This window comes from Xyrauchen texanus, chromosome 14 (genome assembly GCF_025860055.1).
Source record: "Xyrauchen texanus isolate HMW12.3.18 chromosome 14, RBS_HiC_50CHRs, whole genome shotgun sequence".
Taxonomy (NCBI): Eukaryota; Metazoa; Chordata; class Actinopteri; order Cypriniformes; family Catostomidae; genus Xyrauchen; species Xyrauchen texanus.
The window spans coordinates 33,663,383-33,687,837 of NC_068289.1; the positions used below are offsets into that span (position 1 = coordinate 33,663,383).

Genomic DNA, 24,455 nt, shown 5'->3' on the forward strand with positions numbered 1-24,455 from the left:
TAAAATGATACCTATGCCCCTGCCTGAGGGTTGTGCCAAAGCAATTAAATGAATAACTATAATATAAATATAACAGTTTATATTAAAAATTATATTTAAATATCATAGTGTCATTTTTCTTTTCACCCATCTGTTAGGTAAGCACTGCTTACCTTGCTTGTATGTACGGCACATCCCTGCCCTTTACACACTCTTAAAGTATCAGATATCGTCTACCCTGACTATGGGTTCTGTCCATAAGAAAGCTAGTAAACCAGCATTTTTTATTTATATAAAAGCCTGAATTACCCAGATGCTGTATTAAAATGTCATGGTTGGATATAGGTTCTAGCATAGTCTCATGACAATTTTTAAATGAGGTGGCAAAACTATATTACTTTTATTCCCATAGACCAACTAATCAACAAACACGATTTTAAATCAATACAATATACAGGCTTCACATTTTAGCTATCACACTTGGTTACAAAAAATGTGTGCAATAAGAATAACTTTTTTTGTGTGGTACACAACAGTGATTTTCTTATTTAAATCAATGTTAGGTTTGGGGTTTGGGGTTAGACTTTATGGTTAGGTTTTGGTTAGGAGTTGAACTTAGGAGAAATCGTGATAACATTATTCGCCAGTGAGCTTTTTTTTCTCAAATGTTTTCTCATCTATATGAGAGTAAAATCCATATGTTTTTGTACAAGCCAACCTGTACAATTTCTTGCGATTTCACCATCGCAACCTACTATCATGACGAGAATGAATTTTCCTAATGATTGGAACATTACAGTTATTTTACAATTCATCCTTATCTTGTGTTTTGTGTCTATAAAAGCATTAAGACTCTGATTTAAACTTTAGTTGTATGTATAATCAACATATCCTCAAAAGACTGAAACATTTGACTGTTTTTTCACTATACAGCCCAGCCCTAATGTTCTTGTGGAGAACCTTTACATCTGTTGCATCTTGGCAAAGCTGAAGACAGGGCTAACATCAAAGGACATTGATCGAAGATGTTCAGCATCTCAGACAAGATTGACTGGCACTGTATGTGAGAAAGAGAGACACAGTGGCGGCAGGTGCACTGATGTAAAGAAACGTGAAGAGAGAAAGCCAGGCGTAACAGAGGAACTGACATGAAGATTAAGAGTATGTGGTTGAGAGACAAATACAGACCGACAGTTACAAATCTGCAAAGACAGACAGAGAATCCTTCCTAAACTCAGAGTTTAGGAGGGGTTCTGGAGACAGAATTATGAATAAAGTTAGAAAATGAAGATTAGAGAAGAAGTTGAGAGAGATAAAGAACACAAGATTTTGTTATGCGGTGATTCAGAGCAGAAGATTTTTCTGTTTGGGTTAATGTATTTGAAAGATGCTGTAATTCACAATTTACCTGTCTAGATTATGCTTTTCATGAATTCATAGAGATTTGTATGTGTTAAAACTAGCAAAATGGGCAGTTAACATTCTCACATTAGATTTGCTGACTGGTGTTCAGTTACATAAGGAAAGCGAAATCACAAATGAGATATCTTTAAAATATCCAGTCTCAGCCTAGGTCTCCTATTTTTCTAAATTTTCTTGTGAGAAAAAGATCACAGTAATCTCACATGAGTCTCCTATAGATACAGAAGAGAAACAAACAATGTCACAAACTTTGCTCAGAGTTACCTGGATACCAAAGTCTGTGATACTAAGTCAGAGATTTCAATATGAATGCAAGCATTACTCATTCGATTCTTCCAAGACCAAACGCTATCCACAAAATTTGTATCGCTATGTACTTTTACTGTATATATTCTCATTTGTGTCTATTTTTATTTCTCCTAAAAATTTTAGGAGAAACTTCTGAGATGAGTAAATGTGACAAAACTGAGAACTCAAAATCTAAATTTCCTCTGGGGAAGTACATCACCGCATCCAATAACATAATCATTAGGCCTCATTCATGAAACATGAGCAGAATGAATTTCTGTTTAAATCAAACCATTCTTACATAAATTAACCAATTCAATGCCACATTTTACATGTTTACATTTACAAATGGATTTCCGAATAATTTACACAATAAATCGTTCTGCTCATGTTTTATGAATAAGGGCCACTGAATGTATGGTCCACATGCTTTGAGATGTTTATAACCCATTATATATTAATGGGTAATTCATAGCTTTTACAAGCATCTTGCTTGTAGCATCTGGCTTAATAAAGGTTCCTGCTGTTTGCTCTGTTAATTTGAAGTGTCATTATTTGCTGTCCTGCCTAAAGTCATATCCCTGACATAATTCATGTTCCCATTGTCCGACCGATTTTGACATATGTCATTATCAAGAAAAATCAACAACATGAGATCATATGATCTCTGACATAATGTCCATCTGCACTGGTGCTCTTCTAGAAGAATGAGAAATGGCTTGTCTATCCACCGACAGGACTGTTACAATGGCATCTCTGGCCAGTGTATTTCAGTCTGGATATGGAACGCGTTATCTAAAGGCTTGTCTGTAGCATGCCAGACTTGTGTTTATTTATGGTTGAAGTGACCCTAGGTGTGTGCAGCCTATATTTGGTGCTTCTTTTGGACATCTGATATAGGTAGAGAGAATGAATGTGAGCCGCACAGAGATCAAGAGATAATAGTAGTCAGCGAGCATAAAGAGCAAGCCTTTGATATGTCCTAATGGAAGAAATACCTACAATGGATTTGTGATCAGATCAAAGTGATTAAAAAGGACAGTCCATTTGTCTAGGTAGCATATGTGTCCCTCTGGCATAAACAGATAAAACAGAAAACAGAGGCTTGAGTGATATAACCATTTAGAATCACAGGCTCATACACTAAATAAAAGCAATGCATCAAATGAAATTGGACACCCCATGGAAGTGGCCCTTGATTCACACCATTTGCAGCTTGTAACTGACATATCTCAGGTATTTAAGTTTGTTTGGTATCAGAAAAGCATGGTTTGGTTATGAACACGGATTAAGTCAAAGCTTTTGCACAATGGGTCCAAAACCTCATGTTTTAAGCATGCAGATAGAGCAATGGCTTTATAAATGCAATTATATTCAGACATTAGCTTACAATTCTATTGTTGTGTAATAAATACTGCAAACAAACATAACATACTATGTCACTCTAAAAATCCCAATTTACCCTAATGTTTTTCGCTCATTTGTTCTATAGAGCTCAACACCAGAATTTAATGATCTTCAACCCACTTGTAGATTTCCTGGCGCTGTTCTTGGTTTCCCACATTGTCATGGTTTCCTTTCAAGTGGGTTGAAACATGCATGAAAATTAGGGTAAAAGCAACCAAGATTTTTAGATTTTTTTTTTTTAGGCAGCTCTTTATACCTTTGGCAGTAATATTTTTTTCATTTTTACAGAATAGTATGATCATATTATAATGGCATTCACCTAGACAGTAATGCAAAAAATAAATAAATAAAATAAAACATATTGTATGACATTTTTTCTGTCCATACCATAACATTTATTTGCTTCTAAACCTTTTAACTTGCATAGTACACATCAAATGGACTAATTGTATATCTCACATGCAGACATTACTCTATATCTCTATATGTTCCACAGAAACATTAAATCAGTGTTTTGTTTGTGCATTGCTGTATCTTTTGTTCATCACAGTGTTTTTATTGTGTTGTCATCTATTTCTGAAATACTGTTATTTTCATTGTATACATTTCCTCATACCACGGTACTGTAATTTCTTTGTGCACCATAAAATAGATTTTTGCTTCAATGCTATATTACATTCTACTATAGTATTGCATAGTTACAAAAACAATAAGTAGACACCTGTGCTTCTTTACACAGGAGCTGAATTAAATGTTCTCAACAGCAAAATCATGAATAAAAAAATGCAGATATCCTACTTAAATTTTGTATATTATGTTTCACTTCCTTTTAGATTAAATGTTTTATTTAACATGGCAATATTGATTATACAGTTTTCCATGTTATACGGTCTGTAGTGAGTGTTATTTTGTTACGTACAGTATGAAGAGTATAATCAATGTATCTGTAAAGGGAAGACCAAAGAAAAACTCTTTCTCAGCTCCCAGGATTCAGACTTTACATGTACACTTCCCTCGCATTCTGCACACATACATAAGCGACAGAGCTGTCTTCCTATTGGCGCTTCAGCATTCTACACCGATGCGTAAATGGAGACTCCTTATAACTTGAACTTTCATCAGCACCCGATCTGAAGGCAAGACACATTTGGATGATCTGTTGCTGAATGTTGCACATCAGAAAGAGAAGCACAAAAGTGGGAAAGCAAATATATTTTAAAAGGGGTTTTGAAAGGATCGGAGCATTGAAACAAAGGGGAGCAGTCGCCGTTACAAGCGAACATGGGAGTTGGGGTGAGTAATATACTTTTGAGATTTTTTGAGTTTTAGTTTCGTGCCTCGGATATATTCCGAAGGAATATATTACATTTCTTAAGATCACTAGGCGAAACACAAACTGTCAACACAAGCTTTTTTCAAGCTTTATATATATATATATATATATATATATATATATATATATATATATATATATATATATATATATATATATATTGGCGTTTATTATAGCCTAGGCATATGCTGCTATTTTATATTTTATTTATATCCATTTTTTATATTTTTAAGTTAATATTGTTTTATGACACATGTTAAAGTGGACTAAGCCTTCATTACAGTTTTTCGCAATTGCTAATAGCCAACACGTTTCTTGAAATCTTCTCACAAAACCAAATCTTCAAACTACATTCACAAAACCACTGACTTATCTGGCAAAATCAAACAATCATCTCAAAACCATTTAATCTGTGCTCAAAATCAAAAAATGCTTTCAGATGATACACACAGACAGTCAATATATAAACACAACAGAGCATTCATTAGACACTACATTGAGAACACAGTGTCCAGGACATCTAGTTACTGAAAAAAAAAGATCATTGTGCATCTTAAGCACATTTTAGGAATTACAACTTAGTACAGTGAATATATTGCATACTGTAAGTAGGCCTACTGCAAGTAATACAGCATTGGATATCCTGATTTTGAACAGCACTTGCACAAAATATAGTCGTCCAACTGCAAATGCCCAAAGAAAATTCTAATTGAAAAACACATGACAGTGCGCTCAAAAATGTTGTACAACTGCAAAATCAAAGTCATTGAGAGATTTGTTCTGCCTCAGAATCACATCTACGAAACTGTAATCTCCTGAACTGTTTTGGAATCTCGGTCATGTTGCCAGAGAGTGTGGTTTATTGTTTCCTCCTTGTATTCTCTGATTGCATTGTTCATATTATGAGAAAATAGTTCCCTTTGTCTTAATATTAGACTGAGAGAGAGAGAATAAAGTACACTACCATTTGTGTATGACTAGTGTAATGCATGGAGTAGCCTACTCATCACTATACCCAGCTATTGCATAGCCTACTCATTGTGGAATTATGATTTACAACTAACTTTCTACTTTGTTTTGGTTTTAGACACTTTAATAATTTCTGTTCCTGTAGTGTAAAACCTGCATAGTACATCTACTAGTGTACATAGTACACTGTGCTATATTCATGTCTCTTGTAGCACTCTGTGGTCTCTGTCTTTTCACAAAATACAAGAATTTCAAATTAAATCAATTCATGTCTATTTATTTACTTACTGCATGTAGTCATGTTAAAAGGGTAAACTTTGCATCAGGGTCATGATCACCCTGCCTGGGTTTATTTTTATTATTTGCTATGGGATGACAAAATTATATTTACAGCAATTGTTTACATATTTCCCTACATTTTACCACATAAAGATTTAATTAATAGCGATTTAATGTTTCAAACGTCTATTTCAGGATGGACGGGACCAGTATGAGCTGGCAGCAATGTCGGAACAAAGTGGGAAGAAAAAGAGCAAAAACAAGAAGGAGAAGAAAGAGAAAGATATGGATGAGCTGAAAAAGGAAGTGGATTTGGTAAGGCTTTGTCTTGTTCAGGTCATGATTGTGCCAATACAATATTTTTTACAAACTGAATATTTCTTTTTGTATTATGCATAATTAGGATGATCACAAACTGTCTTTGGAAGAGCTCCACCATAAATATGGAACGGATTTGAGCAAAGTAAGTAAAGATGTGTGTGTGTGTGTGTGTGTGTGTGTGTGTGTGTGTGTGTGTGTGTGAGTGTGTGTGCCTGTGCGCATGCAATTCATATTGAAATAGTCCTCCTTAACTGTTTGTTTAGGTAACAAGTGTCATTCGTGATTACTTTTTTCTTCACATCTTATGCACAACACATCTAACTTCAAAACATTGTTCACATATACAGCAATTTAATACAGGTGGTGGGGTCAAGAGTATTGTTGGTTGTGGTTCCTGCAGGATGCCCTAACAATATTTGGGGGCTTTACAACTGTTCTTTTTAAAATATGATCACAAATTTAATGGATTGACATTAAATAAAAAAAGATGAAATTTAATGATTTCAATTCACTGCAAATGTTGCCATAAATCACTGTATGTAAACATCCCATAATAAACAATTATTAATAAATGTTTCATATAGCTTTACAATAGCAATAGCTTTCTCTGTGACTCCACCAGGGTCTTTCAAATTCTCGCGCAGAAGAGATCCTAGCCCGTGATGGACGTAATGCCCTCACTCCACCACCAACCACTCCAGAGTGGGTCAAGTTCTGCAAGCAGATGTTTGGAGGTTTCTCCATGCTGTTGTGGACCGGTGCTGTTCTCTGCTTTCTTGCATATGGCATTCTGGCAGCAATGGAAGATGAGCCAGCCAATGACAATGTGAGAGAATATGCTGAGAGATGTATTTTATTTTGGATCCCGCTTTATATTAGGCGTTTTTAACTACCCCTTTCTGCAATGCAGCTGTATTTGGGAGTTGTGCTGTCTGCTGTGGTCATCATCACTGGCTGTTTCTCATACTATCAAGATGCCAAGAGCTCTAAGATTATGGACTCTTTCAAGAATTTGGTTCCACAGGTGCATATTTCACAAGTTGACACACATGCACACACACACACACACACTAGGAGTGATTTTACCAGTTTGTTGTCTTTAAAGACCCCATGAAATTTAATGTACCCAGTTTTCTGTCCTGTAATGACATATTTCCTGTTTTGAGTTAAGTTTAGATGGAACATTTCGAAAGGACTCATTCAATTTTTTGAAATAGCCAATAGACTTTAGTTACATCACAGAGATTAATTGTTATTTGCTACTTGGTAGTTGGTTCCAGGTGGTTTTAGGGGGAGGCATATTCTAGAGAGCATGTGATTGGCCAAAAATCAATGTGAGGTGCAACATGAATCGTCATATTTTTTTGCCGGTTTTCCAGGGAAGACTGTACATTTCAAATGCATTTATCTCCTAAAAGTGAATTTTGTCAACTTTTAGGAGTGCACGATCAAATGGCTTCAAAGGTAATAGACATGGACTAAAAGTAACAATGCTCCAAATTTGGGAGGTCTTCAAAACTATCAAACCTGTCCATCAGCTTAAATACATAGACTCTTTTCCCAACCAAATAGTTTTATTTTGTTCTGATATTTCATAGGCATTCTTTTTGACATTCTGCAATTTTATTTCTAGCAAGCTCTGGTTGTCCGTGATGGTGAGAAGAAGCAGATTAATGCAGAAGAAGTGGTGATCGGTGATCTGGTGGAGGTGAAAGGCGGTGACAGAATCCCTGCTGACCTGAGAATCATATCATCACATGGGTGCAAGGTTATTATGAGCCTCTCTCCACAGTCTTTGCTCTCTGTTTTTGAGAGGTATAACCTTAACAATCACATTTCTCTTAGTGGAATTGTCAATATGTTGAAATACTTAAATAAAATTAGCTTTTAAATAGAATGTGTTTTTCAGGTGGATAACTCCTCTCTGACTGGAGAATCAGAGCCTCAGACACGGTCTCCAGATTTCTCAAATGATAATCCTCTTGAGACCAAGAATATTGCTTTCTTCTCCACAAACTGTGTTGAAGGTATTTTATATTCTTATTCAATGCAAACTCAAGTGTATAGGGGAGATCGGGGCTGGTTGTCACACAGGGAAGTCGTCAAAAGGACTAAATCTCAGTAACAATGTTTTGCTGTTTTATGAATTGTTTTGTGTTTCATAATAGTTTAACTGTCTAAATGTGGCTGTAAAGCCTATAATAGACTTTTTAATGGCAGGTTCCATTGTGGCAACTTGTCCCAATATTTGTACAAAAGGTCAATATGTGTTCAGTGAACTGTATCTTTTTTCCTGGGTAATAATTGTGGGATTATTTTCATTTATTTCCTCAAAAATAAACTTATGCAGAGAAATATTCACTGGAGCAAAAAGTGTGACAACTATACCCGGTCTCTCACATATTATTTATGATATATATAATATAATTCTTTTTTTTTTAAATAGTCAAGTCATTCACAACACACATCGTTTCAAATCAGCTTTACGGAAAATTATGCTGTAAAAGAAAATTAGATAACAGCCATGTACATTAGCGTCCTCTGTATTTAAAGAACAATCTTGCAGTAATTCACTTTTGTTTTAGGTACTGCACGTGGCATTGTCATCAGCACTGGAGACCGTACTGTAATGGGCCGTATCGCCACCCTTGCATCTGGTCTGGAAGTTGGGCGCACCCCCATCTCCATTGAAATTGAGCATTTCATCCACATCATCACAGGCGTGGCAGTCTTCCTGGGTGTCTCTTTCTTCATCTTGTCACTTGTTCTTGGTTATTCCTGGTTGGAAGCTGTTATCTTTCTTATTGGGATCATTGTGGCCAATGTGCCCGAAGGTCTTCTTGCTACAGTCACAGTAAGTTTGAATTAACTTTGTTTGAAGCTTAGGCCCTTACATTGGCAGATTTAAAATTTTCACATGACACCTACTCTCTGTCTCTCAATCCTCAGGTTTGTCTCACCCTTACAGCTAAGCGTATGGCTAAGAAGAACTGTTTGGTTAAGAACCTTGAGGCGGTTGAAACACTGGGCTCAACCTCAACCATCTGTTCTGATAAAACTGGCACCTTAACGCAGAATCGCATGACCGTAGCCCACATGTGGTTTGATAACCAGATCCATGAGGCTGACACCACAGAAAATCAGAGTGGGACTTCCTTTGACCGTAGTTCGGACACCTGGGCGTCTTTGGCACGCATTGCTGGGCTCTGCAACAGGGCTGTGTTCCTGGCAGAGCAAATTGATGTGCCTATTCTGAAGGTTTGTTTTTGATATGGAGCACAGCAATTGTATTAATACACAGGGTTCAAAATGACGTTTTTGCTATGCCTACTAATGGTTGGTGATTAAATATTTTTAGAGGTCATAAATATTTCTTACTGGTCATGGTAATTTTACTTTACTTATACACAAATACATCTCTAAAATTTCAAATTTTTGTCCCAATGTCAATAGAAATATGTAGCTATATTTAGTGACAAACAGTAGGTCACTGTGTCATTCATAGCATCATATTCACGTGTCACCACATGCTGTTTAGGATCAAAAAATATTGAGGCATCCTAGATGAACCTCTGATGATAAAATATCCACTGAAGTAAATGATGGATGAAGACACAAATTGCATCATATCTTTTCTTTAGTAAATTGTTTGTAAGTCTTTGAATTGCATTGTGCAAGTCTCTTATGTCAGTGAGGGTCAGGTTATCGTTATTGCAATTGTACTTTTTGACAGATTGTTCACCCAAATATTTAAATTCTCTCATAATTTACTCACCCTCATGCCATCACAGATGCCTTTCTTCTACTGAAAACAAATTAAGATTTTTAGGAGAATATTTCAGCTTTGTAAATGGTGACCAGAACTCAGAAGGTCCACAAAGCATATATAGGCAGCATAAAAGTAATCTATAAGACTCCAGTGGTCAAATCCCTGTCTTCAGAAGCAATATGAAAAGTGTGGGTTAGAAACAGATCAATATTTAAGTCCCTTTTCACTGTAAATATACATTTTCATTTTCACATTTAGCTAGTTAGGGCTGGTCAAAGGTGGAGATTTATAGAAAAAAGGTCTTAAATATTTATCTATTTCTCACCCACACCTATCATATCACTTCTGAAGACATGGATTTATCCACTGGAGTAGTATGGATTACTTTTATGCTGCCTTTATGTACTTTTTGGACCTTCTGGTTCTGTCACCATTCACTTGCATTGTGAGGACAAACAGAGCTGAGGTATTCTTCTAAAAATCTTTGTTTTTGTTCTGCAAAGGAAAGAAAGTTATTCAAATATGATATGGCATAAGGGTGAGTAAATTATGAGCTCATTTAAATGTTTGGGTGAACTTTCCTTTTAAAACATGTAATGTTGCAGTTCCTAATAAAGTTGCCAGACAATTCAAGTAATTGTAGTTTTATTTACTTGCAAAAGCCATTTAAATATTTTATTTTTTATCTCATCCACTTTTTCTCCCAATTTGGTCCCACTACTTAGTAGGTCCTCATGGTGGCACGGTTACTCACCTCAATCCGTGTGGCGGAGGACAAGTCTCAGTTGCCTCCGCTTCTCATCACGTGGCTCGCTGTGCATGACACCGCGGAGTCTCACAGCATGGGAGGCTCATGCTACTCTCCACAATCCACGCACAACTTACCACGCTCCATTGAGAGCGAGAACCCCTAATCGTGACCACAAGGAGGTTACCCCATGTGATTCTACCCTCCCTAGCAACCTGGCCAATTTGGTTGGTTAGGAGACCTGGCTGGAGTCACTTAGCATGCGCTGGATTTGAACTCACGACTCCAGGGGTGGTAGTCAGAGTCAATACTCTCTGAGCTAGCTTGGCTCCCCGCTATTTTACATTTTTGACTTAATTTTTGACCCTGATCCATCTTATTCAAAGGTTACAGAGGCATTGCTAGTTATCCTAAATGCCTATCCTGTTTCACTAATGGCAGTAAAAAAAATATAGTTGACAAAATATTATTTTCTTTTACCGTTTTCTAACAGTACAAATTGGTGTTTCAATTGTGCCATTTTTTATTTATTATCAAGTTGAATAATTTTAGCTGTTCATTTGAGATATTTCAGAAGAAATAAATATCAATTGTGTGTTGTGTTTCACTGTTTAGAGAGATGTTGCTGGGGATGCATCTGAGTCTGCTCTGCTGAAATGCATTGAGCTCTGCTGTGGATCAGTAAAAGAAATGAGAGAAAAGTTCACCAAAGTGGCTGAAATCCCTTTTAACTCTACTAACAAATACCAGGTACTGGAAATAGGCTCTTACATCACTACCTAATACAAAAATATTTGGTTCCCTTTACAAAAAGATTCACTACGATGCTGCGCTGCTAAGCGATAGGGGAACAACTCTAGCTGTGAACCGAGCTGAAATAGTGTCGTACAGCTTAAGGGGATAGGAGGGTCGTCAGCTCGGTTGTCACAGTCACTGTCTCGGGTTGATGGCTGTATTTCTGGCCCTGAAATACCTCCTCCTGAGGCTGCCATGTCTTGTAGCGGGTGGACAATACAGCGGTAGCCTCTTACATAAATCATCAAGGAGACCCACGTTCCTGTCAGCTGTATTTCTGACACGTCGGATTCTCCTTAGGGCCCAGGGCAAGCTCCTGTCACTCAGGTCAGTTATATCCCTGGATGCCCGTATATGGGAGCAGATTTACTGTCCAGACAGAAAATACCAACGGGGGAGTTAATAACTCCACCCTAAGGTAGTAGTTGGCCAGAGTTCGCCAGCAAGGGTTTTTGCCTCTTACTGATAGCACCGCGCTGGCCGAACAGGGCTTGGTTCTCGGAGTGAATTTCTTCCCTCGACGGCTCGCCTTGGGCGATTCCGAAGAGGAAGGATCTTCTATCTCAGGCACAGGGCAATATTTCATCCCTGCCCCGAATTGTGGAATCTTTCATGTTTGGCCCCTAAGGGTACCAACTGAGGGAAACAGGGCTCTCTCCTGAGGTTATCGAGACCTTTTTAAATGCCGGGCTTTTTCCACTTGGAACAAGTTTGGGTGAGATCTTAGGGCAGAGGACCTCTTCGCCTCTATGAATTGCGCAATTCTCCCTGAAATCACCCAGCCCCCTTGGGCCTGGACGTTAAGACACATACATGACCCACAATGCGTCTGTATGTGTTTCTTTTCCCGGTTTCTCTGCTCCCGGAAGTCTTGGCAATGTTCACCAGCAAGGGTCTTGCCTCCTATTAATGGCGCTGCGCTGGCCGAACAGGATATGTTTCTCGGAGTTAATTCCTCTCCTCGACGGCTCGCCTTGGGCGATTCCGAACAGGGAGGACCTTCTCATCCTTGGCCCGAATTGTGAAACCTTTCATGTCTGACCCATAAGGGTACCAAATGAGGTTCACAGGGTTTTCTCTTGAGGTTATCGAGACCATTTCAAGTGCTAGGGCTCCCTCCACTTGGAACTGATTTGGGTAGATTTTACAGGGCAGAAGAGGACCTCTTCGCCTCTGTTGATAGCGCAATGTCTCCTCTACTTCTCCCCGAGTCGCCCAGTCCCTCGGGAGGGGCTGAACGTAGTAACGCAAATGTGCCTGCATGCGTTTTGTTCTACTAAAGTTCTTATTACAGAACCAGCTAACTGCCAGTTTGCTTCAGTTCTGGATTTTCTGTAGAAAGAACTGTCAGCGGGCACTTGCCTCGCCACTGCCAGGTTCTATGTGGCCACTGCGGTTTGCCACGGCTTGGTGGGCGGGGTGCCCTCAAAGAGGCATCCTCATTATTGCCCGGGCCTACGAGGCGCGCGGTCAAGCTTCGCCAGTAGGTTTCAGGGCGCAGTCTACCAGAGAGCTCTCCTCTTCTAAGACCTTGGCTAGAGGTCTCCCTCTGCAGCAAGTTTGTGATGCGGCAGGTTGTCCTCTCCGCACACATTCATTGGACTTGTTTAATTTGGATGTTCTGCACTCCGGGCTCTTATGCCCTTGAGTCGACATCTCAAGCTCATGTCTGGACAAGTTTGTGATGCGGCAGGCTGGTCCTCTCCGCTCACATTCATCAGTTTTATGACAAGTTTGTTTTACGATAGGGTTCTCTTCACACACATTCATCGAACTTTATGGGCTAGATGCTTTGCTACTCCAGACTCTTATGTCCTTGAGTCGACATCTCAGCCCATGCCTAAACAAGTTTGTGATGCGGCAGGTTGTCCTCTCCGCACACATTCATTGGACTTTTTTAGTTTGGATGTTCTGCACTCTGGGCTCTTATGCCCTTGAGTCGACATCTCAACTCATACCTGAACAAGTTTGTGATGCGGCAGGCTGGTCCTCTCCGCTTACATTCATCAGTTTTTATGACAAGTTTGTGGTGCGATAGGGTTCTCTTCGCACACATTCATCTAACTTTATGGGTTAGATGCTTTGCTACTCCGGGCTCTTATGTCCTTGAGTCGACATCTCAGCCCATGCCTAAACAAGTTTGTGATACGGCAGGCTGGTCCTCTCCGCACACATTCATCAAAATTGAATGGTTTAGATGTTTACGCTACTCCAGGCTCTTATGCCCTTGAGTCGACATCTCAATCTCATGTCTGAGACCTCTCGCGGTTTTGTGAGTACACTGCACAACCATAGGGGTCCGGACAGCCCCAAGTGCGGCGGCGTGGGTATTGCATTCCCCTAGCACTTAGCAGCGCAGCATCGTAGTCAAGCTTTTTGTAAAGGGAACGTCTCGGGTTACATGTGTAACCCTTGTTCCCTGAAAAAAGTGGAACGAGATGCTGCGCTGCTTTGCCGCACTGGGACGTCCCAGGACTGCTCTTCAAAAAGAAGTATCTGACGACACCTGGTGACGTATCCATTTATAGCCTGGCCGCAGGTGCATCTAATGATTACATCAGCCGAGGCTATAAATTCCGGTCAATGTTCATTGACGTGTTACACACACTATTTCAGCTCGGTTCACAGATAGAGTTGTTCCCCTAGCGCTTAGCAGCGCAGCATCTCGTTCCGCTTTTTTTCAGGGAACAAGGGTTATACATGTAACCCGAGACGTTTTCCATATTCTACCGAGAAAATAAATCTCATCATTTTTATAAAATTATTTGATGCTTGAATTGGTAGCTGTCAGTGCACAAGATTCCAAGTGGTGGCAAAGAGTCTCAGCATCTGCTGGTGATGAAAGGAGCTCCAGAGAGAATCCTGGACCGCTGTGCTACCATAATGATCCAAGGGAAGGAACAACTATTAGATGATGAAATTAAAGAATCCTTTCAGAATGCTTATCTGGAGCTTGGGGGACTTGGAGAGAGAGTATTGGGTAAGAGAAAACCACTCTCTCCAATCAAAGTTGCAAGCTTAACTGATAAAATTGTAGACTTATCATTCACATTCTCCTCTAAAGGTTTCTGCCATTTCTACCTTCCGGATGAGCAGTTTCCAGAAGGCTTCCAGTTTGATGCTGATGATGTGAATTTCCCCACTGAGAATCTGTGCTTTGTTGGTCTTATGTCAATGATTGATCCCCCTCGTGCTGCTGTACCTGATGCGGTTGGCAAATGCAGAAGTGCAGGGATCAAGGTATAGTAGAGCTTCTTCTTGGCAAATCTATTAGCCTGTGCTATAATCAGTATTGAAAAGGGAAAGTTCACTCAAAAAATAAATTAATTAATAAACCTGGAAATTCAGTTATCATTTCCTCACCCTCATTTTGTTCCAAAACCATGTATTTCTTTAGGTAGAATGACAACCTCACTTTTATTGTATATTTTTCCCAAAAATTAAAGTGAATTCAGTTTTGAGACTGTAATTCGTCCTAACATCTGCTTTTGTGTCAAATAGAAGAAATGAATCCATATAGGTTTGGAGAAACATGAGTGTGAACATTTTAGGATGAAATACAACTTTAAGGTTAGGCTTATTGGAGGGTGAGTGTTCTGTGAGAGCTTATATGGTGCTCCGTTGATGTGGGTGATTGGTGTTAGCTGTTTCCACTCTGGCGTTTTGGCCAGGTGTTCTCCCAAGGTAACCACAGGAAGCATCCCTTGGCCAGAGCAGTGAATTGGTGGAGACCTGGATCAATACATTTTTTTAGGAGGTTGATATGATAGATCTGTTCGATTCTTCGGCAGCCTGGCTGGTGGACTCTGTAGTTAACTGGACTCACTCGGGTAGCTGTCATATAAGGCCCTGCCAGGTGGCCAGGAACTTGGAAGTGGCGGAGGGAATGAGCACAAGTACCTTGTCTCCTGGATGGAACTCCTGGGGCTGAGCCGCTCGATTGTAAATGTGCTGCTGGGCACATTGGGCTTCCTTCATATGTTCTTTCACCAGGGGCATCACCTTTTCGATCCTCTTCCTTACGTCCTGCTCATGTTCAATGACTGTGTGGTGCGGTGAGGGTTGCTGCTCCCAGCCTTATTTGGCCAAATCCAAGAGCCCACAGGATTGTCTACAAAACAAGTGTTAGAATGGCGTGAAGCCTGTCGATGCCTGGGGCACTTCACTGACACTAAACATATAAAATATTTAAAAAAATCACAGTAAAGAAAACATCAGAAACTAATAAAATATACAGTAGAAAAAACATGCAAAACAACCTAAACATAGAGCTTAACAACTACCTCTAGTTAAAAGCTTGTCTGAATAAAAAGGTCTTCAGTTGCTTTTTAAAAGAGTCAACAGAGTCAATACAACATAAGGACCAGGGAAGTGTGTTCCATAGTCTAGGTGCCACTGTTTGAAAGGATCGATCCCCACGGGTTATAAATCTGGTTTGCAGAACCACCAACAATCTCTGGCCAGATGATCTAAGGCTTTAAGTAGATAAATAAGACTTTAACAGGTCTGAGATATACTGGGAAGCTTGTCCATGTAAAGCCCTGAAAGTTAACACCAAGACTTGAAGACTTGAACCAATAAATGTATTCTAAAATTTACTGGCAACGAATGAAGAGAAGATAGAACAGGTGCCTTTAAAGATCCGTTAAAATTTCTTTTGAAATTCCAACTCAGCTCATTAGTAGGAACAATTCCTTGGAAACGTTCTCATACCTTGTGCTGTAGTCTTCTGTACAATGACTAATATACACTTGTGGCCCTGGGCTGATTTTGGCAGCTGTCCTCACAGGTCCATGCCGACATGCTCATAAGGCACATCAGTGATCGGCAACGGGATGAGTGGGCTTAGGGGCAGACCTCGCACTGCTGCCAGAACCTTTTGACCTCTCCATCTAGTCCCAGCCAGAGGAATCTGTGGATGCTTTGGCCAATGTTTTGGGCCCCCAGGTGCCTGGCCATAGGAGGGTAGTGGGCCAAGGTCAAGATGGTTTCGGTCCTTCCGTGTGGTACCACCAGCAGCTGTGTTTGTTCCCCTCTCCTCTTAGTGACAGTACTTAGCTTCTTGATAACTCCTACATCGATTCGCCAACTACCAGGTTCGGTTGCCACCATAACTGAGGCTGAGGGGATGTATCGGGTGTTGCCGTGGAAGCTGATCATCTGGATGAGGGTTTTGTCCGACGTTCTGGTGTGGAACACACCGGGTTGGGCGAGTCTGACTGAAATGACAGTATCGACGACATGTACCTCCCGATACGTTCCTTTTGGTGACACCGTAAAATGCAGGATGCACCCCACAAACCAAGCGCGGCCACCAAGGACCCCCTCGAGTGACTGGTACTTCCTTCCGTCAGGTGCCTTCTATCTCTCGCCTCTCCGGACAGCACCTCCAGGGAAATCCCACAGCTCTCTCTCTCCACCGTCACTAGTATTTGCTGCCTCTGCCAGCTCCACTGCTTCGACCAGCTCAGCCATCGTGGAGGGATCTTTCATTCCTATGAGGTTGGGTTTCCACCGAGAAGCTAGTGCTGGATGAGGCGTACTAGTTGAGATGGCTGGACCCAAATCGGAACCTGGGGATTGTATGTCCATACAGTAGAATCTATGATTTGAGAGTGTCATAGTTATTGGAGGCTTCGGCCTACATGGAGTAGTAGGCAAGGAAGGGCGCCAAAATCGCAGACCACTCCCCTTGTAGCTAGCCCTCCCGAACAGTCATGATCTCAAAGGTATCGAGAAAAGCCTCTAAATCATCCCTGCTCAGTGAGCTTAATCAGTACCAGCTGGACTGTAAGTTTTGCTTCCAGTGCATGCTCTTCCACTTCCGCCTGTAGACGAAAGATCTCCTGTTCCATTCAGGCAGTCCGGCAGCAAGCTTCAGATATTTCAAGTTCAGATATTTGTTGCTGGTGGAGTGAAACTTCGGAGAGATGGTGGATGAGGTCTTCCATAATTTGAGGGACAGAGAGAGGGGAATCTGTGGGAAAAGAGAGAGAATTACGGGTTAAGTAATTTTGTCTGTCCTCACAGAGGTAGTATCCTCCACCAGTATAGCAGAGTTGAGAATGAGGTATGAACAACCGTAAACATTTTAGTGTGCCCTGAGGTGCGTTTACTACAATGAATGGTGAATATTCAAGTGCAGTGATAGACAATGAAGAGAATGCATGAAATGCTCGTGTGGTTCCCATGTTATGCTGTGGATGTGCTAAGTACTCTGTTGTTGAGTGTGTGGCATGCATTGTTTTGTTATCTTATGTTCTGGTGGTTTTCATTCCGATTCTGTTATGGGAGACAGAGAGAAAATGTTAGTGAAAGTCTTCTCGTCATCAGACCTTGAGAGAGTGTTCTGTGAGAGCTTATATGGTGCTCCGTTGATGTTTGTGACAGCCGTTTCCAGGTGTGTGTGTGATTGTGGTTGCCAGGGGCAACACTGACTTTGGCATGGGAGGCTCTCCACACTGCCATTATATCCTTTTTGGAGCTTTAATGTTTAGACCCCATTACCTTATTTTGTAAGGATATATTCACATATTATCTTCATCAAAATATATTTGTTTGTGTTCCAGAAAGTCATACAAGTTTGAGACGGCATGACATTAAATGTAAATGATGAGAAAATTATCATTTTTGGGGAACTATTCCTTTAATATCATCTATGTTTGTAACTATCCCCTATATTGTGTGCATGATAACATTATGGTTAAATAATCCTGAAAAAATTGTATGTACTAATACAAATTACTATTACAAATTACAAAGGGGTAATGCAAATTTCTATAAATATTTAATTCCATTTTAATTATGTTTCATTAAATTCAAATTAAAGTTCTGAATCTTGTTTACTACTTCAGATCAAATTTAGTTTAAGTTCAGGAACTGAAATGGAATTTAAAAGGCATTATCAGATCAATTCTAAATAGCACAAAACCCTAGAAGAAATTATCATATGATTTGAGTGTACCTTTCTATTTTTGAACACTTAGGTTATCATGGTCACTGGTGACCATCCAATCACTGCCAAAGCCATAGCAAAGGGTGTTGGGATTATCTCTGAGGGCAATGAGACTGTGGAAGACATTGCTGCTCGCTTGAATATCCCAGTCAATGAGGTCAACCCCAGGTATCACAGTGTGTTAGTTAACTGAAAACATCACTGTTACTTCCCTTGAAATGAAAGTAAATAATTAAATAACTCTGTCTTTTCAGAGATGCAAAGGCATGTGTGGTCCATGGTGGAGACCTGAAGGACCTCTCCTGTGAACAGCTAGATGATATTCTGAAATACCACACAGAGATTGTATTTGCAAGAACATCACCACAACAGAAACTGATCATCGTGGAGGGGTGTCAGCGAACGGTAATGATTTAGTTTTATTTAAATGCACTTCAAGTATTAGGAGGTGCAAAATACTGACAGTTATAGAACTAGTATACTTTATTTAGAGAACTGTTATTTTGATCAAGAGTTTAAAGTTTAATGAATAGGTCACCCAAAAATACAAATTCTATTTCACCCTCATGTCATTCTAAAATCATCTGTTGTTATCTTTTTTCACTGAACACAAAATCAGAATTTTTGAAGAATCTTCACACATTGTCAATACAGCTGTTAAGCTCCAAAAAGTGCAAAAAAAAACACCATGATTAATCTATATGACACATACACTGTGTTCCAAGTCTTCTGAAGCCATATTAAAGTATTGTGTGTGGCACAGATGGAAATTAAAGTAATCGTTCACTGACATTTCCCTTTCCATTTGGTGGGAATGACATCAAACCTAGCTTAGTGCTTTGATGCACCATTTGTTTCTGAACCTGAACATAAAAAGATTTCAGAGCTTTAGCAGAAGGGATGATTAAATAAACTTACATTTGATTACATGGCTTCAGAAGACTTTTAAGCTGTGTGGAGATTCTTCAAAAATTCCCCCTTTTAGTTCCATGAAGAGAAAAAAAACAGAACAACATCAGGATGAGTAAATATTGACATAATTTCAATTTTGCATGAACTAATTCTATAAGATAACAGTTAAAGTAAAACTGATTTTTCTTCCAAAGGGAGCCATTGTGGCTGTAACTGGTGATGGTGTGAATGATTCTCCAGCATTGAAGAAGGCTGATATTGGTGTTGCTATGGGCATTGCTGGCTCAGATGTATCAAAACAGGCTGCTGACATGATCCTGTTAGATGACAACTTTGCCTCAATTGTCACAGGCGTAGAGGAAGGTATGTGTGCTGCACATCTTTTTTTAGGTCTTCTCAATGTTGTGGGTTCCATTATGAGTGTTTTCTCTCCACTCTAGGCCGTCTGATCTTTGACAACTTAAAGAAGTCCATTGCTTACACCCTGACAAGTAACATCCCTGAGATCACACCCTTCCTTTTCTTCATTATCGCCAACATCCCTCTGCCTCTAGGAACTGTTACCATATTGTGTATTGACCTGGGAACAGACATGGTCAGTGCAGAACAAATTTTTTTTTTTTTCACATGCATTTGGTCTTCTGTACCAGTTATCTGTTGTCAGACGTCTAGGTCAGTCACATTTGATACCAAAATGTTCCTGTGATTGGATTGTAATGAGATGAATGACAACAAACTTAACTTGTACAACATATGACAGTTAACCATTTTGTTTTGTTTTCTAGCTCCCTGCCATTTCCCTGGCATATGAGGCTGCTGAGAGTGATATCATGAAGAGACAGCCCAGAAACCCGAAAACAGACAAATTAGTGAATGAAAGACTTATTAGCATTGCGTATGGACAAATAGGTTGGTGGCCATTTTGATAGTCTCAGAATATTTCCATTTGGAATATGTCTTTAACACTCATAAGCAGGATCAAAAGTGTGAGTATATGCAACAAAAATAAGTAAAAATTGGCTTTGGAGAGTAAAAAAACAAAAGAGTTCTTGCTAGATGTATGGTAAATTCATAAGGAACTGCATCATAATATATAATTAACAGTAAGAACAATAGTCTGACACTAAATGATGTACGTGATTCAATACATACAGTACAAACATGCAACCATAGACATACAATCCATTTCCAAAATACAAATTATTTTAATATAATTAATTTATTTGTCATTCCCCAGGTATGATTCAGGCTCTGGCTGGATTTTTCACATACTTTGTTATCCTTGCCGAAAACGGCTTTTTACCGCCAAGGCTGCTAGGAATTCGCATGAATTGGGACGACAAGTATATTAATGACCTGGAAGACAGTTATGGACAACAGTGGGTAGGTTTTATTTTACAGTTATTTGAATGTTGACTCTGTGATTCTTGGGGAATCTATCAAATTAGTATTTTACCAACATTTTATGTTTTCTCAGACATACGAACAGAGAAAGATTGTGGAGTTCACTTGCCACACTGCATTCTTCACCAGCATTGTGATCGTGCAGTGGGCCGATTTGATTATCTGCAAGACCAGGCGAAACTCTGTCTTCCAGCAGGGAATGAAGTGAGTCAGGGAGAACAAATGAGCTCAACATTTGCTTAAGTTATGTTTTTGGTAGATTTTTTCTCTAATAAATTTTTGGCCTACAACCATAGGAACAAAATCCTGATCTTTGGATTGTTTGAAGAAACAGCATTGGCTGCTTTCTTGTCCTACTGCCCTGGCATGGATGTGGCCCTCAGAATGTATCCACTCAAGTAGGCTAAAATAATTTATTTGTATAAAAGAAAATATACATTCGTGCTTCTTGTCACTACGTGTGTCATATATATTTAGATTTGAAATGCGGATGGTCTTATGCTCTGTGCTCTATCTACAGGCCCAATTGGTGGTTCTGTGCCTTCCCCTACTCTCTTCTCATTTTTATTTATGATGAAATCAGAAAGCTCATCCTTAGACGTAACCCTGGAGGTAATCAGAAAACAACAACCTTGTCCTTAACTATACTTTATTGTATTAATTAAATTAATTTTATATTACTGTATGTGCAAATATGAGTGTATCAATTCTTTATTACAAAACATATTTTTTCTTAATTTACAGGTTGGATGGAGAGAGAGACATACTACTAGGCCATCGGGTCAACATGCCACCTGTGTGTTGTTTTTGTGGCATTAAAGTTACAGATTTAACCACTGTAAATTCTAAAATATTTTAAATAGAACAAGTGTAGAAATGAGATCCTACTGGTACTACATTCCATTCTAAAGATAGACTTGGAAAAAATTTAAACAAGGGAAAAGATTTTAAAGGTGGACTCAGTAATTTTTTCCTCATTAAAATGTTTAACTCCTAAAGACATGAATTGTAATTTTGCTATATATTTAGGAAATCATGACCACTCACATTAAAATGAAGAATCCAGTCATATCAGTAACCTTATAAAAGCTGTTTTATTCAACATGGTGAGGGTCCGCACATGTTAGAATCACATGACCTGCCGGATACTACTTGCTTAATCTCAGTAACCATCCTGTTATAGATTACAGTAATCATAGCTGACCGTGAATACTACATTTCTACAATGGCATCTGAAACTGAAAACAATTGATTTTAAATGATGTGCATCCAAGCTGCTAGGTGTCAGTTTAAGTCCAAGATGACACAAAGAAAAATGTTACTGAGTGCACCTTTAATTGTTTTATGTGAATAAACTATAGATATGCTGTTATTGAATAAATACCTGCCTTGTAGGCCACAATACACTTTTTACATATTTGTGCTTGTATGTTATTTAATAATATTGAAAATGGTACACACAGAAATACCAGTTAACAGGTTCTCAACTTAGAAAGTATGTCAGTGATAATGGGCAGTTTTTGTGCAGAGATTGTCAGGGATGTTGTTGCAGGTTTGTATTGTGTAATCTAGTGAAATTCATAGTATTGAATTTATACTCAGAAACAAAGAGAATAGGCCTGTGCGTTGTAAGTTGTAAACAGGCAAAATAATCATTTACCTGCATAGACAGGGAAATTGAAGGTACTCCATTGTTAAAATATCTAAGTAATTCCTCTCTTATATTGTTCATGCTGGAGAGTGTTTTTGCATTTTAAATGCACCATGAATGGCTCTTTTAGGATGTCTAACTGCCTAGTAACTTAGAAGAAAAGAAATCATGTTGGCATGGATACAACCCAGTAGCCCTAAACTATTTCATTCAGAATTTAAGGCACAGATTTTATTTTCTCTCATTCTTTCATTCATTTAGAGTCCCCTGGAATGTTAAGCCATTCACTTCCTTTGTTTATCTACTTTACATGCATGCAGTCACTCCAGAAGATTTGGCATTACACACACACAGAAGTTTGTTTCACTATATTAGTGAGGGTTTTTTCATAGACTTCCATCGTTTTCATACCAGGGTAATGGTATTTTCTAGCCCCTTATCCCTTCAACTAACCCTCAAACAAACATGTGCACATCAGTAGATTTAGAGCTAAAAATGATTTGGCCAATTTGTGAGTGTATGTCCTCACTAGTCGGATTTTAGCATGTATTTTTTATACACACATGTAACACTGTTAAGGATGGGCAAGGAGGAGGCGAGAACCGGCTTGTCAACATAAATCATAATTTAATGCAAACTTAATGTTTTCCTATATTTTGTGGTGTTAGTCACCACATTAAATATTACAATTTCAATATATATGTTAACAGAAATTAAATCATAGATATTAGTTTACATATATGTTTCCTAGATATCAATCACAGACCATGTAGTGGCTGAAAGTCCACCCTGATGCTGCCCATTTAACTGAATGGACATCTGAATTATTTTAGTAATTTAGCTTGACCAGTATGACAAATACAATATTTAACATGTCCCTGTAATGAGGAAACGTGAAGAAACTTGTAATAGTATGTTTTATTTTTCAAAAGTTCCTAAGCTGGAATGTCACCGAATTGTAGGAATGACGCATTTACAATATGTATACAGAGTTGCAGTTGCACCTCTCTCAATTCGCAATATTCCTGAGTCCCATGACTCTTTGCGGGTGATGTGGGAGGAACTTCCTGCAAAAGCGTAAGCAATCATTATGTTATGTACTAATGCAGCATTAAAAATGACAGAAACTTGAGAACAAATGATCACAGAATTATAGTGAGGCAATATTGTTCTTCCCCACTTATCTGTTAACGATTATGGGTTTGAGGATGATGGCCAAATATTGCAAATAGAAGCATTAGTTATTGTGCTGAGTCTATCCATTGATGGAAGAACCTGAGCAGACTAACCTGAAAAGATACAGCCAATTAGCACCTTTACAGCTCTAAAGTTGGACATGTTTTCAGAACTGTAGATAATTATGTTTATTTTAAAGCATATATTGAGTCTAGTCAGTACCTGAAGAGTTTGTTGTACCGAAATTATGTACTTACTGCAGATACAGATGAGGTCCAGACAGCAGGATGCTCGTGTATTGCAAGACTCAGGTGATGATACTGTCATGCTGCCTTTTTTGGATAAAATAAAATAATTTTATGGGAGATGAATGTGTAGTAAACTCAATCTATCTAAATAATTGCTAGTTTACATACATAATCTCCATATCTAAATGCTATAACTTACACAAAATATTTTATTGTTGACTGAACAGCTGATCCTGTTGATAGATTTAATTAATTGTTCTAGTGTAGGAAATAACTATGTATTAGCAGCCACACAATATACTCTACCATACAAAAATAACTACATGCAAATCAAATAAACTTTTATTTGGACATGTTCTCAGTAAATGAACTATAAAACGAATCGGTTACCTAACGTAACCTCGGTTCTTTCTAGATGAGGGAACGAGTATTGCGTAAGCTAGCTTACGCTACGGGAAAGATTCATCTTTTCTGAGATATTGAAGCCAAAAAAAATTATCCTTAATTTTGTATCCATTGTCAACGCATTGCAGCAGCTGCATACCTTGAGCGGGCTAGCTAGCGAGCTCATTGGTTGCTCTGCGGCAACTGCTGCAGCCTATAGACGAACTTGAGTGAACTCACGTCCAATGACAGGCGCCCGCGCCGTCACTGTATCAAAGCCCGTCATAATGGCCTTGGCTAGAGTGCATATAAGTGTAAGTTCGTAGGCTGGAACCCTGGTTTTCATTGAATGAAGCGAAAATCGCTCGTGGCGCGAGCACGGCCGGCTACGCAATACTCGTTCCCTCATCTAGAG

General features: G+C 39.0%; 1 protein-coding gene across 1 annotated transcript; it reads left to right on the forward strand.

Moving 5' to 3' along the window:
• The first annotated feature begins 4,147 nt into the window (after nt 1–4,147).
• atp1a1b (ATPase Na+/K+ transporting subunit alpha 1b) lies at nt 4,148–23,947 on the forward strand. Its single transcript, XM_052142563.1, has 22 exons — nt 4,148–4,389; nt 5,873–5,992; nt 6,081–6,140; nt 6,621–6,824; nt 6,909–7,022; nt 7,632–7,766; nt 7,908–8,025; nt 8,584–8,852; nt 8,948–9,256; nt 11,131–11,265; nt 14,095–14,290; nt 14,375–14,550; nt 18,297–18,433; nt 18,520–18,670; nt 19,372–19,540; nt 19,618–19,772; nt 19,963–20,086; nt 20,415–20,560; nt 20,655–20,785; nt 20,878–20,979; nt 21,102–21,193; nt 21,326–23,947. The coding sequence occupies exons 1-22, from the start codon at nt 4,378–4,380 to the stop codon at nt 21,352–21,354; spliced, it is 3,084 nt and encodes a 1,027-aa protein (XP_051998523.1). The 5' UTR covers nt 4,148–4,377; the 3' UTR covers nt 21,355–23,947.
• Nucleotides 23,948–24,455: the final 508 nt, after the last annotated feature.